The 15,036-nt window shown below is 42.6% G+C and overlaps 1 protein-coding gene across 4 annotated transcripts in view; it reads left to right on the forward strand.

Moving 5' to 3' along the window:
• Positions 1–3,836, forward strand: part of Ca5b (carbonic anhydrase 5B) — a 60,018-nt gene extending 56,182 nt beyond the window's left edge. For 3 of the 4 annotated variants that reach the window (NM_001005551.3, NM_001434027.1, NM_001434028.1), the window contains one exon: positions 1,891–3,836. In NM_001005551.3, coding sequence (NP_001005551.1) covers positions 1,891–2,070 — 180 coding nt within the window. In that variant the 3' untranslated portion in view covers positions 2,071–3,836. The remainder of the gene's footprint in view (positions 1–1,890) is intronic. The other variant, XM_087599592.1, reaches the window with a different exon arrangement.
• The last annotated feature ends 11,200 nt before the right edge of the window (positions 3,837–15,036 follow it).

Below are 15,036 nucleotides of genomic sequence, written 5' to 3' on the forward strand. Positions count from 1 at the left end.
GATCAAATATGATTTTGAAACTAGATCTTGCTTTTCTGGTGTGTTTGGATATTCCGTGTTTGCTTTGGTGGGAGAATTAGGCTCCGATGATGCCATCCAGTCTTGTTTTCTGTTGCTTGGATTCCTGTGTTTGCCTCCCGCCACCAGATTATCTCTAGTGTTACTTTGTTCTTCTATTTCTGACAGTGGCTAGACTGTCCTATAAGCCTGTGTGTCAGGGGTGCTGTAGACATGTTTTCCTGTTTTCTTTCAGCCAGTTATGGGGACAGAGTGTTCTGCTTTCGGGCGTGTAGTTTTTCCTATCTACAGGTCTTCAGCTGTTCCTGTGGGCCTGTGTCCTGAGTTCACTAGGCAGGTTGCTTGGAGTAGGAAGGTTTGTCTTACCTGTGGTCTCGAGGCTCAAGTTTGCTTGTGGGGTGTTGCTTATGAGCTCTCCCCGGTGGCAGCAACCAGGAAGATCTGCGCTGCCCTTTCCGGGAGCTTCCGTGCACTAGGGTTCCAGATGGTGTTTGGTGTTTTCCTCTGGAGTCAGAGATGTGTGCAGAGTGCAGTCTCTTCTGGTTTCCCAGGCGTGTTTGCCTCTCTGAAGGTTTAGCTCTCCCTCCCATGGGATTTGGGTGCAGAGAACTGTTTATCCGGTCGGTCCCTTCAGGTTCCAGTGGTGTCTCAGATGCAGCGGACCTGCTGCTCCTGGGCCCTCCTCTACGGGAACCCAGAGGCCGTATCCTTTTTGGTTTTGATAGGTGTGGGCTAGTCCTTTATTTTAAAAAGGATCTGCAGGAGTAGAAGTAGAAGATAATGGGGATGGGGGCAGCAATGAATAGGATCAAATATATTATTTGTAAGAAAATTTTATAGACTGGAGAGATGGCTCAGTGGTTAAGAACACTGACTGCTCCTTCTTTCTTTCTTTTTTTTTTTTCAGAGCTGGGGACCGAACCCAGGGCCTTGTGCTTGCTTAGGCAAGCACTCTACCACTGAGCTAAATCCCCAACCCCAAACTGACTGCTCTTTCAAAGGTCCTGAGCAACCACATAGTGGCTCACAACCATCTGTAATGGGATTCGATGCCCTCTTCTGGTGTGTCTGAAGACAGCTACAGTGTACACACACACACACACACACACACACACACACACACACACTCACTCACACACCATATATATCTCTTTAAAAGAAGAATTGCCACAGTCATGGTATCTTTAAAAAAAAGAAGATTTCATAGTGAAACCCATTATAGTATACAATTCATATATGCTAATGAAACAATTAAAATGTTATCTTACATTTATAATCTTAATCACTGGGGTCATTTTATCACTCAACATTATTAACTATTTGGGCAAATCCTTCTGATTTTGTAATATATAATCTTATGACAGAGTGGAATCATTTTGTACATAGCATTTTTCTAGTCTTTTCTCTCTACTGACATACCTCAGAATCAAGGAGATGGTGTAACTCACCTTTGGCAAACAGCTAATATGTGGGGACAAGGGCCTTTGTCCCTAATCTTCAGATTCCAAAAGCTTGGCCTTTTCACTACTTCCTGCTGCTGTCACACAACCATGCCAACAACATAAGCATTTAAGCCCTTATCAAGGGGGTAAAGACGCCTCTCTCAGAAATAAGTTCTCTTTCTGAATCCAATTTGAGACGAAGTATTGTAGAATTATATAAATGAAAGCAAATAGGTGTGGTGTGGTGCTTGTCTGTAACTCCATTATTTAGGAAAGAGAAGCAGGTGGATCGCCAGGAGTTGGAAGCCAACCTGGTCTAAATATTGAGATCTAAGGGTCACACAGTGAGACTCACGACAAACAAAATGAAATTTTATCCCTATACTAAAGCTTGGTTTTGATTGATATTTGTAATGTTTTCTGTTTGCAGCTTGAACAGTTTCGGACCCTGCTTTTCACATCTGAGGGAGAGAAAGAGAAAAGAATGGTGGACAACTTCCGCCCACTTCAACCTCTGATGAATCGCACTGTCCGTTCATCCTTCCGCCATGACTATGTGCTCAATATACAAGTGAAGCCCGAGCCGACTGCCAGCGAAGTCTCCCCCTAAGACAGCATATTTAGGCAGCATCTTGTTTTAATGCATATTAGCTTAAAATTTCAACTAGATGATTTTAAAACGGCATTTAATAATACTTATATGTATACATTTCTGGTTTTTTTTCTTCTAATTTTTTGTAAAAACATTTCAAAATTCCTCTTCTTATAAAGCAAAGACAAAGAGACAAAACAAGAAAAACAAAAACCTGTAACAAAACAACATCAAATTACCTAAGGTCACCCTTTCTCATGACAGGATTAAGGCAGAGGAATCTTCATTAACAGTTAAATCTCTTGAATCTATTTCTCAGAAAGTCAGATGAACAGTTTAGTTTCCCCTTGGTTAAATGGAAGCTTAGTGTGAGTGTCTGATCTTGATTTTTCTGTTTGGGCCTAATTCAGGATCTTAACCCACAAGGAGAGGTTCTTGGGAATTTTACTTAACAATAACTCCCTTTTGCTCAAACTGTAAATTGTCTCATCTTTCAGTGTTAGTCCCACTCTTAGGAGGCGAATGGCTTTCAAAGGTTAGGCATACACTTACTGGTTTTAATTTGTGTCTTTTTTTTGTTTTTTTTTTTTGTTTTTTAAAGATAAGGTCATACTATTTAGCCCTGACTATCCTGGAAATCACTATGCAAACCAGTCCAGACTTGAACTCACAGAGGTCTGTCTGTCTTTGCCTCCTAAGTGCTGGGATTAAAGGCTTGTGCCACCACAGCCAGCTTTCATTTGTCTTATCAAATATATTTGCTCTTTGACTTATGATACTGTCATTGGAATATTAACAGATCATGCAAGGTGTGCTTATAGCAACCTGTTGGTAATTGTGTTGTGTTTTTATACCTGACATTGTGTGTCTGTGTGTGTGTGTGTGTGTGTGTGTGTGTGTGTGTATGAGAGAGAGAGAGAGAGAGAGAGAGAGAGAGAGAGAGAGAGAGAGAGTGAGTTCTGAGACAGTGTCCCACTCTGTAGTCCAGGCTGGCCTGGAACTCATAGTAATCCTTGTGCTTCAGTCTCCCCAGCATGAGGAGTACAGGTACCAGGTCCCACACTCTACTAGTATACTTGACACATTTGGCTATCATTTTTATTTGGGAAACAAGGGATCCTTTAGCTCAGATTGTACTAGAATGTGCTATGTAGCAGAAGCTGGTCTGAAACTTCAGATTCTCCGGCCTCCACCTCCCAACTACTAGGATTACAAGTGCGCGCCACTCCACTCAGCTTTCTCTGTCTTCTAGTGTCTATAGTTGTATAGAATTATAAGTAGGGATTATAGTCAAGATGCTAACAGCTCCCAATGGTATTGCTACTGGCCACACAAAGCCTAGGCTTCTCAGAAAACATTTGTATGGGCCCAGCCTGGCAAGCCCTAGCTGAACATTGGTCATAGTTTGAGGTACATTTTGTTTGAAAACTTGGCTGTGAGTTTTTGGATTTAGATTTCTCAGTGAGTATGTCTGTACTAATAATCTTTAGTTGTTATTACTAGCATATGATATGCCTAATTATTATCGATTCAGTATATAGAAAATACTTTTTGTAATCATGGGCTAGCTCAGTGGGTAAAGACACTTGTCATGTAAACCTAGTGATCTAAGCTTGATCCCCAGAGCTCTCGTAAAGGTGGAAGAAAAAAAAAACTAACCCCACAAAATTGCTGTCTGACCAAGCATGTTTTATTGCTTACACACAACACCATACACATTATAAATGCACACAATAATAAATAAAACTTTAAAAGAATAAAAAAGATATATTTTGTAATCACAAGCAAACAAGGACTTATTGTATCTAGAATTTCTTTTGCATTTTTGAAAGTCAGCTGTTTTACCCTGGAGCCTGGGTCATATAGAAAGCATGTCTTAGGGTTACTATTGCTGTGAGGAAGCATCATGATCAAAGAAACCTGGGGAGAAAGAGCGTTGCTTGGTTTATTCTTCCATAGCCCTGTTCATCACCAAGGAAGTCAGGACAGGAACTCAAGCAGGGCAGGAACCTGGAGGCAGGGGCTGATGCAGAGACCACGGAGGGGGCTGATTACTGCCTTGTCCCGTATGGCTTGCTCAGCTGCTTTTTTTTTTTTTAAATAGAACTCAGGACCACGTGCCCACTGGTAGCATCACCCACAAGGGACTGGGCCCTCCCCTATTGATCACTAATTAAGAAATGTATGACAGCTGGATCTTATGGAGGCATTTTGTCAATTGAGTTTCCTTCCTTTCAGACGACTCGAGCTTGTGTCAAGGTGACGCAAAACTAGGCAGGACAAGGCATATACAGAATGTTCTAATGATTGAAATGCTAGAATACAGCAATATTTCATGCTGGATTTACAGAAATACACCTCAAAAACTAATCATCTAGTATTCAGTCATTTGTAACATTAGTTTGCATTGTTCATACAGTTACATAGAGTACAAAGGCATTTCAATAATATCTTTCCTTTATGTAGATGGGTATTTTGCCTGCATGTATGTCTGTACACCACATACAGCTAGGTGCCCAATGAGGCCAGAAGAGGGTGTTGGATCGCCTGTAACTGGAGTTATAATACAGATGGTTATTAGCTGTCTTGTGGGTTTCTCTTCAAGAGTATCAAGTTCTCTAAACTTATGAGCCATCTTTTCATTACCCTTTAATATTTTATAAAATTGATTTTATTTACTTATTAGCCAAGGTGTGTGGGAGGCAGAAAAGACATGCTGCTGAAGTTCTTTATAAGACAGGTGCCTGATTTCAACCTCCTGATTTATACAGCGTTTTAGAAGACTTGTTATATGAACACAGAGAGAAATTCGTCACTGTGAAACCTAGATGATTATTTTGAAGAATCCACAACACTGTTGTGCTTCTTGTAGATATCTTAGAATGTTTCTTGTTGTCTCCAAACTTGTGCTTCAAATATAAGAAGTATTTTATTTAGCCTACAAAACAAGATTGAAGTAATATAAGCTTATAAATTCTCATCACAAGAAGCAACCAGCAAAGTGTAAAAACTATAAAATGGGAACAGATAATCACAAATCACATGTATGATAAGAGCTTAATATCCATAACACACTAAAGAACTTCAATAACTGAGGAATAAAAACCCCCAATAGCCCAATTTTAAAATGAGGCAAGGACTTGAACAGACAGTTCTCCAAAGCAGATACACAGGGGGCCAATAAACACACAAAAATCTACTCAACGATGCTAAGTATCAGGACAATGTACAGCAAAGCAACAATGAGCTATCACAGCATGACCATCATGATATCACTACCAGACAAGAAAAAAATAGAATACAATGATGTGAGGATGCCAAGAAGTGTCAAGGTACATCCACTAAAAGCAGATTTACGATATCATCCAGAAATCCCACCTCTGGGTAGAGAATCAGAAGAATCCAAAGCAGGATCTCAGAGAGATAACTTGCTCACTCTTTCTCATGGCATTATTTCCAATACTCAAGAGGTGGAAGCAACGTAAATGGCCAAGGGCAGATAAATTAATAAAGGGAATGTGATACAGTGGAAGATTAGCTTTGAAGAAGAAAACCCTGCTGCATGTTCGATATGGATGAAGGTAGCAGCCATTCTGCTAAGTAAAATAAGCCAGTTCCAGGACACACAATATACGATTCCATTCCTACAATGTGTCTAAAGCCATTAAAACCATGGGGATAGAAATTAGACAGTTGCTAAGGGTTAAAGAGGGGTGGAAGGAGAATTGTGTGTAGTGATACAATGGTTAATCTTGTCAACTTGTTTTGGTTCAGAGGCTCACAGGAGTTTATACTGAGAACCCATGAAAGTTTCCAGAGATGACTAGATCATTAACCATCTAGTGTGATCAATAGTTTAATCTAATGATGGACTCACAATTTGAATAGATTATTGAGATGGAGTAGAAGTGTAGAAGGTGTGGCCTGGCTGGAGGAAGTAGAACTTTGAGAATGTGTCTTTGGGCATTTTGTTCTATCATGGTTGGGTTCTGTTCCTGTTCTGTTTCCTGGTTGTTTATAGGAAGAGTTTTACTCCGCCAACCTCCTCTCTGATGATGTACTACTTCACTTGAGGTCCAGACACATAGAACCAGCTACCATGGACGAAAACCTATTAGACTCAGACCAGATTTCTGGCTAGACCACAATACTTGTAATAGTCATCCTCATCTTCCCAGCGCCACCGATACAAACAGGCAACCTATTGAGATAGTCAATTCTGTGAATATCTAGCTAACAGACTCCCAAGTGTCTTAATTTCTCACTTGGGGAGTTTTCAGGCTCAGATACATCAAAGGGATATGGATGGCTACCAGTGGTACACACCACCCTCCTCATCCCTTTCCTGCCATCTTCTGGGGATCAGAAAGTCTGGTTGAAGGCTCATGCCCTACATCTTTTCTATTTCCTCAGAAAACTGTAAGAAGGAACCCTGACTCCTGTCTTGACCCAGTTTCTCTTCAGAGTCTCCATCACGTCCAGAGTCTATCTGTGGTGTTGGGGCCAGAAATCCTGAGCCACAGCCATGTGACTGTTTGTGTCTGTCCATGGAATTAATGACTTCGAATACATTTCTTAACTCCAACAATCTGTCTCAGTGTTCCCCTTAACTTCCATATACAAAACTTTTAAATTGTTAGTCCAAAATGAACATTTCCTTCTTCAAACTGTTCCTCTTTTTTCAACTATTTGTTATAGTGACACAAAGTCTAACACAAATAGTGTTAGTGTTACAGGATGAAAATGTTCGAAAGACTTGTGGAATATGAGTATATCTAGCATTATTGAACTTAGAGAGACTTAGGATGACTAATATTAAAAATGGTTAAAATGGTAAAATTTTACATGTATTTTACCACAGAGATAAAAAACAAATTCAGTTTTAAAGAAAGGTAAGTTTGGAGATAAACATGCAGATCTTGGGGATATATCTTCTCTAAACAAAAGGTGGAAGCATATTTTTACACGTATGTCTTAGAACCAGCAAAAGATGCTTATGTTTGATTTCAGACACCAGGACAAGAGACTGAGGTGCATATTTTACATATCAAAGCAGACCTGGCCTCTAGGTTCTCCCAGCACACCTTAGCACCTTAGTTCCTACCTGGCTTACCCTATCTCCAACTCCTGAACTTTCCAGCCCAGGGGCTGGGCTGCCCTTCCCCCAGAGGCTCCTCCCTACATAATCCAGACATTATGCTTGTTCTCTCTCTCTCTCTCTCTCTCTCTCTCTCTCTCTCTCTCTCTCTCTCTTTCTCTCTCTCTCTCTCCCCTACCTCCACCCCATCCCCATGGCGACTCCCCTGGCCTCAGTCCTTGGGACCAGTAAACTCACCAGAGAGCAGCTTCCGAATAAACCTGCCTTTAATATAATCTAATCTGGCTTGAATTGGCTCATTTCACCTTGGAGAAATAATCTATTAGTTTAAAGTGATTAAATGGGGGTGTGATGGTTAGTTCTAATGGTCAACTTGACACAACTTAGAGTTTCCTGGAAAGAGAGTTTTAATGAGGAATTATGTAGAGCAAATTAGCCTGCGTATATGTCTTTGAAGGGTTATCTTGTTACTTGATGTGGGGAAACCTAGCTCACTTGGGTGGCACCATTCCCTAGGCAAGGAAGTTCTGGATTGTATAACCGTAGAGAGCAAGCTGAGCATTAACAAGAATGCATGCATTCTCTCTGCTCTTGACTGTGGCTATTTCAAGTTCCTGCCACCTTGACTTCCCCACAATGATAGACTGTAACCTGGAATTGTGAACTAAAATAGACCCTTTCCCCTTTAAGATAGTTCTGCCAGGGTATTTTATTGCCGCAAACAGAAACGAAACTAAAACAGGGAGAAGGTACAGGGAGATAGATTAGTTGTTAAAACTGTGTAGGTCTAACATGAATTCCAATCCCTGGAACTCACATTAACACACACACACACACACACACACACACACACACACACACACACACACACACACATACCCTAGAGAGAGGCAGAGAGAGACAGATAAGACAGGCAGACAGACAGACACATGCACACACACACACACACACACACACACACACACAGAGAGAGAGAGAGAGAGGGGGGGGTGGTTAGTTGTAGAGTGTTGTGCCTAGCATGTACAAGGCCAATTTCCATTACCACAAAAATAAACATCTTAAAAATTAATTCTGTTAATTAACTTTATGTACTTTGAACTCTGTGTTTTGCTAAGAGCAAACACAAAATATTCATTTTTCAGGGTACATGAGCTCCTCTCCTACCTCTCCTAGCCTCTTACACACCTTGCAGCAACTCTTCCAGATTAGAACAAGAACCAATGTAAAGAATAACTGACTTGGGGGCTGGAGAGATGGATCATCGGCTAAGAGCCCTGGCTGCTCTTCCAGAGGTCCTGAGTTCAATTCCCAGCAACCACAACATGGTGGTTCACAACCATCTTTAGGGAGATCTGATGCCCTCTTCAGGCAGGCAGATACATATGCAGTAGAGCACTCATACATAAAATAAAAGAATAAAAGTAAGGGCTTTCCTATGCCCATCCTTGCTCTCAATAATGACACAGGCACCTTTATGTTTATTAAAAACGTCAAGCACCATAGCTAGGCAGATTCTGAGCCATTCTAACTGAACAATGCTTACCTGGCCTATTTCCCAGACAAGCGACCTGTTATCTGTCATCTTAGATCTTAGTCTCTCCTGGATCTTCCTTCTTCAGTGCTGTCCTGATGGCAACTCCACTTGGTCCACACCTGAGAAACACACCGCCCTTGTCTTTCTCTCCCCCACTCCCTGGAAGTCACGCCTTTTCCTCTCCTACCCAGCTATAGGCTGTTCAGCCCTTTACTTTTACCAATCAGAAGGCAATGGAGTACAATGTTTACAAAATACCGAGTCAGGAGATGCTTCATAATAATGGGAATACCAAAGTCCAGACCGCAACAGGATCTCTGGATACAGAAATCAGCATTTGAATACACAGTGCCCCATACAAAAATATGCCCCAACATTTCTCAGAGATACAAATCCATCTTTCCTTCCCTCTTCATCCCCTTTCCATTTACCCATTCCTTCTTTCTGTTAAATAGAATTAAATAATAAAATAGCAGATGTTAGAGAAAAAGGACACTGACACAATTCTCAGAAGATACAATTTATGGGAGAAAGGACCTTCAGGTGAGAGGAAGAACATTAGACAGAAAAATTGCAATATATGTAGATCTAAACATGACCTTAAAGGAAAGAAGAGATGTCCTCTATGCTGGGGTGAAACACCATGGCCAAAAGCAACTTGGGGAGGAAAGAGTTTATTTGGCTTATACTTCCACATCACTGTTCATCATTGAAGGAAGTCAGGACAGAAACTCAAATAGGGCAGGAACTTGGAGGCAGGAGCTAATTCAGAGTTTATGAAGGGGTGGTGCTTCCTGTCTTAGTCCTCTTGGCTTGCTTAGCCTGTTTTCTTATAGAACCCAGGATCACCAGCCCAGGGTTGGTACCACCCATGAGCTGGGCCCTCCTGCCATCAATCACTAACTAAGAAAATACCCTACAAACTTACCTGCAGCCAGATCTTATGGAGGCATTTTCTCAGTTGAGGTTCCCACCCCTCCTCTCTCTTTTGACTCTAGCTTGTGTCAAGTTGACACAAAACTAGCCAGTACAAGTCTTCACTTTAAACCACGAAGAAGAGTTACCTTAAGAGTTATCATCCTGAGACCACACATGGTATGTACTCACTGATAAGGAGATATTAGGGGGAAAGCTGGGAATACCCAGGATACAACTCACAGATCATATGAAGCTCAAGATGGAAGGCCAGAGTGTGGATGCTTCAGTCCTTCTTAGAAGGGGAAACAAAATAATCATGGAAGGTAGAGAGGGTGGGAGGAACTTGGGAGGAATAGAAGAGGGGAAGGGGAAAAGGGGGGGGGAAGAATAAGTTGTGGGGGGAGGCAGGGAGAGGGGGGAGATGTACAGAGGGTCAGGAAATTGAACAGAAGTGTGCAGCAAAGGGGGATGGGAAACTGGGGGTAGCCACTAGAAAGTCCCAGATGCCAGGAAAGCAAGAGGCTCTCGGGACCCAACGGGGGTGAGATTACCTGAAATACCCAACAAATGGAGGAGAGAACCTGTAGAGACCATATCCAGAGGTTAGGCATGGCCCCCAGTTGAGGGATGGGGCCACCCAACCATCTCAAAAATTTTAACCCAGCATTGCTTCTGTCTAAAGGAAATACAGGGACAAAGAGTGGAGCAGAGACTGAAGGAAAGGCCATCCAGAGACTGCCCCATCCGGGGATCTATCCTATACACAAACACCAGACCCAGACACTGTTGCTGATACCAAGAAGTGCTTGCTGACAGGAGCCTTGTGTAGCTGTCTCCTGAGAGGCTCTGCCACAGCCTTACTACAGATGCTTGCATCCAACCATTGGGCTGAGCATGGGAACTCCAATGGAGGAGTTAAGGGAAGGACTGAAGGAGCTGAAGGGGTTTGCAACCCCAAAGGAAGAACAACAATATCAACCAACCAGAGCTCCCAGGGACTAAACCACCCACCAAGAATACACATGGAGGGACCCATGACTCCAGCTGCATATGTAGCAGAGGATGGTCTTATCTGGCATCACTGGAAGGAAAGGCCCTTGGTCCTGTGAAGGCTTTGTGCCCCAGTGTAGGAGAATGCCAGAGAGGTGAGACAGGAATGGGTGGGTGTGTGGGGCAGGACCCTCATAGAAGCAGGAAAAAAAATCAATAAATAAAATAACCAATAAAAAAGAGTTAGAATAAGGAGGTGTTAGTTAAGAGCACTCAGTGTTCTTGCAGAGGACCCAAGTTTAGTTTCCAGCACTAATACAGACACAATCACCTGTAATTCCAGTTTCCGTGGGATCTAATGCCTTCTTCTGGCCTTCAAGAGCTTCTCCACACATATGCTACACATAAACTCATGCACGTGCACAGAAAAAAAATTAAAAGTGAAAATGTGTGTGTGTGTGTGTGTGTTTGTGTGTATGTGTGTGCTCATGCGCATGCACACCAAATCCTTTACCATGTCCCCTAATCCCTACCAAGTTACACTATACCCAGGAAAATGTAGATCTTATTAGGACCAAGTGCTCTGGTTGCTATCATATGCCTTAGAGTTTTTTTTTTTATTAATCATTCCATTTGTTTACATCTCAAATGATATCCCCCTTCCTGGCTACCCCTCCACAAACCCCCCATCACACATCTGCCCTCTCCTCCCTCCCCTTTGCCTCTATGAGGGTGCTCCCTCATGCCCCACAGCTCCAACATTTCCCTATGCTCCACAGGACCAAGGGCCTCTCCTCCTATTGATGTCAGACAAGGCCACCCTCTGCTACCTATATGTCTGGAGGCATGGATCTCTCCCTGAACACTCCTTGGTTGGTGGTCTAGTCCATGGAAGCATTGGGTGGTCTGGCCAGCTGCTGTTGTTCTTCCTATGGGGTTGCGATCTGCCTCAGCTCCTCCAGTCCTTCTGCCAGCCCTCCCACCAGGTTCACTGTGCAGACATTCCCAACTCATCTAAGGGTAGCATGTACTTCCTACTACCCCTCTTTAAGCTCAGGACAGACTGCACTACCACCTCCTCCCAAGTTCCCTTGGAGCTGCAGATGAAAAACACACACACACACACACACACACACACACACACACACACACACACACTAACACATTTTTTGATATGCTTTATCTCAATGGCCAGCTCTTTCAAACCTTCCTTGGCTATTGTGCCCTTCTTTTCACTCCCAGCTGAGCGCCCTAAATCTGCCCTCAACTTTAGCTCAGGCCCCTAAATCTGCCCTCAGTTTAGTTATGTTTCTAACCTCCCACCCGCTATCCCAGGCCCACTCCACCCTAGATCTCACATGGCTGGTGGTTCTTTCTTCCTCCAAAACATGGTGAATCTCTTCTCCTCTCCTGCAGCTGCTAGCCTACCTGCAGGAAAACTGGATGCAGCTCATTGGCCACTAGCATCTTTATTGATTGAGCAAGAACTAATTTGAGAACAGGACCTTCAGTGTTCACATACAGATTCCGATCAAAGCATCAGAACCACTACCCTCTACGTGTAAGTGGTAAAACAAAACATGTGTATGTGGAAGTTTGTCAAAGCAGATATTTTTCTCACAAGTAGATATAAGGCATAAGTGAATCTTTGGATCATTTGTGATCTGATTCTTCAAAGCTTCCTGAGGCAGATAAAGTCTGGACTGTGTCTGCTTTACTTCTACCACACTTGAGGAACCCCCCACCCCAACCCACCAAAGATTTCTGTGTCCAAGTTGTATACCTCATGGGCTGTGAGACTTACTGAGCGAAATTTGAAGGTCATTGTGCTTTAAATGGAGTGGAATGAACTTTGGGTTGTCCAGAGCAGTTCCTCCCTAATCCAAAATAGGAGATTCAGAGAAGGGCAGGATGGGCAGGAAAAGGGTCCAGGCTGTTTTGTGCAGGCCATGCCTTGCCAGAAGATTTTACAATTATTCTAAAGAAGTATAGGTAAGTCATGAGGGAGAACTGAGTAGGCTCAAAGTCACCAGAGAGCTATCCTGTACACGTGTTAGGATAAAGTTTCTATTCTAAAACTAGGCATTGCTTCCCCCAAAGTTTACGAAGACATCTTTCTTTATTGAATTCAAATGACAGTAATTTCAGTTTAGAAATGGAATTGGCTCTCAGAGTTCCTTCTGCAAAGAAATTAACTTGAGCAATTCAAGCTTGTTTTCTGAAAATGAATTCAGTAGTTAACTTGAAAATAAATGTCTTACTCCAATTGAAGGAGATTTACATTCATTTATCAATCATAATAAAATGAGATCTACATCTGTGTCTTTTTTAAAAATTGGAACGTCTTCCCGGAAGACATGCTTTTTGTTCTAAAGCAACAGTCACACTTGGTGCATGTTCCAGCCACTCCAGCGCTGCTCTCAGAATGGCAGCAATTTGAAGTACAAATCCTAGTCACAGGGATCTGTATGACTGCTGAGTCACGAAGCTGTGACCATTAGTGCCATCCAGACCTGTTTGTAGTTTGGGGCTATTTTGGCCAAATCTCACAAAACCTTAAGATTTATACAAGGGCCAGGCACCTGGCACATGCCCATAATCCCAGCACCCAGGCTATAGAAACAGGTGGATTAAGAGTTAACATCATACTTGGTATCAGGCAGATTTGAGACTACATGAGTCCAGATGAGTTGAAAAGAAATGCAAACAAACAAACAAGCCAAAAATGTTTAATGTAAGAAGCACACAAGTGAAGAAATCCAGGTCAGCATACTTGCATAGATATGAAATACATATGTTGGGACACTGACTCCACCGGTGCTGATCTACATTTGGAAGGAGAGTCAGGAGACTTTCCCACTAATGATGATGGTGAGTATGATGTCAACGACGTTTTTTACAGGTGAGGTTTGGGGATATAATTGCTAAGCACCATGTTGCACCTATAGCAGGGGGCTATCTTATTCAATCTTCACAATAAAATGCTTCCTAAAGTAGGAACTATTTTTACATCTTTGATATTTACAGATGAGAAATCTAAAGACTAGCCATTGAGGGATTCATTTCAGACCACTAAGGACCAAAGAGTGAGTTTTCCATGTCATTCAGCTCCAAAGTCAACTTCCCTAGTTATTGATGCCCTGGGCTGCACAAAGTAAACTCAAGGGGCAATAGAAAGCATTTGTTGCTTGGTGTCCTTTGAATTTTCAAGACAGGCTTTCTCTGTGTAGCCCTGGCTGTCCAGGAACTCACTCTATAGATCAGGGTGGCCTTGAACTCACAAAGATCCTTCTGTCTCTGCCTCTCAAGCACTGGGACTAATGGCATGCACCATCGTACCTAGCTTGCTAGGTGTCTTGATAAGAGAGAGAGATTTCCTATAGGGGGTTGGCTTTTGGCTGAAAGATTCCAAACAGGAGTGAAGAGGGGCAGAAACAGTTTAGCAACTGGGTGTATTAGCAGTTGTAATTTGGAGATGAAAGAAACAAAGCTATAAAAGAAAGAAGGAAACGAAGAAAGGAGAAAGGAAGGAAAAAAGAAAACTGTAAACAAGCACAGTGCCAATGCTTACAATGCCAGCACTTGCAGATGAAGACAGAAAATAAGTTCAAGGTCATTTTTGGCTCTATATGGAATTCGAGGCCAGTCTGAGATAGTTAAGAACTCGGCTTTTAAAAAAGGTAGTGGGTAGGGATGAGGGTGGGAGAAAGGGGAACAGCTTAAGAAATGGCTCAGCTACTAAGAACACTGGCTGCTCTTCCAGAGGACTTGGGTTGAATTCCCTGCCCCCCGGGGGGGCAGTTTATAACCTGTAATTCCACTTCCTGGAGCTCTGACACTCTCTTCTGCCCTCTACAGGAACTGGGCATGCATGTGATATACACATACATGTTCTCTGTGCTCAGGCTGTTGGATTAACAACAGGGACTAAGCCAGGCCTGGTAGCACACACTTTTAACCCCAGCACTCAGGTGCTAGAGGAAGGATTCTTGAGTTCCAGGTTAGCCTAATCTATGAAGCAAGCTCTAGGACAGCCAGAGCTAAACAGAGACACTCTGTCTAAACTGACGAAACAAGACAAATGACAAGACAACAGCCTCAACAAATTCAATAAAAACCAGGAACCACGTGTTTCATCAACTGTCACAAAACAAAAATCTTGTGTCCCAGGGTACAGTCTTTGGTAAACATTGTAGCTAAGTTGCTGCAGAATGGGGAGGTGTGCACTGATGCCCTCGAGAGCAGAAAGAGCAAATGCAAGCTTGTCCACCAAGATCCCTACATCTCCAAGATCTTTCTGTGGAACTTTCCATCAAAGTCCTGTGCAAGTACTCATGCCTAGCAAGTAGGGTTCTCTTCCCACCTGAGAACACTGCCCCATGGTGAAAATATAACCTGGTTTTTATTTGTTTTGTACAAAGCTCGATTTAGTAGAAACATTGGT

This window comes from Rattus norvegicus, chromosome X (assembly GCF_021556685.1).
Source record: "Rattus norvegicus strain SHRSP/BbbUtx chromosome X, alternate assembly SHRSP_T2T, whole genome shotgun sequence".
In the NCBI taxonomy this organism is placed as follows: domain Eukaryota; kingdom Metazoa; phylum Chordata; class Mammalia; order Rodentia; family Muridae; genus Rattus; species Rattus norvegicus.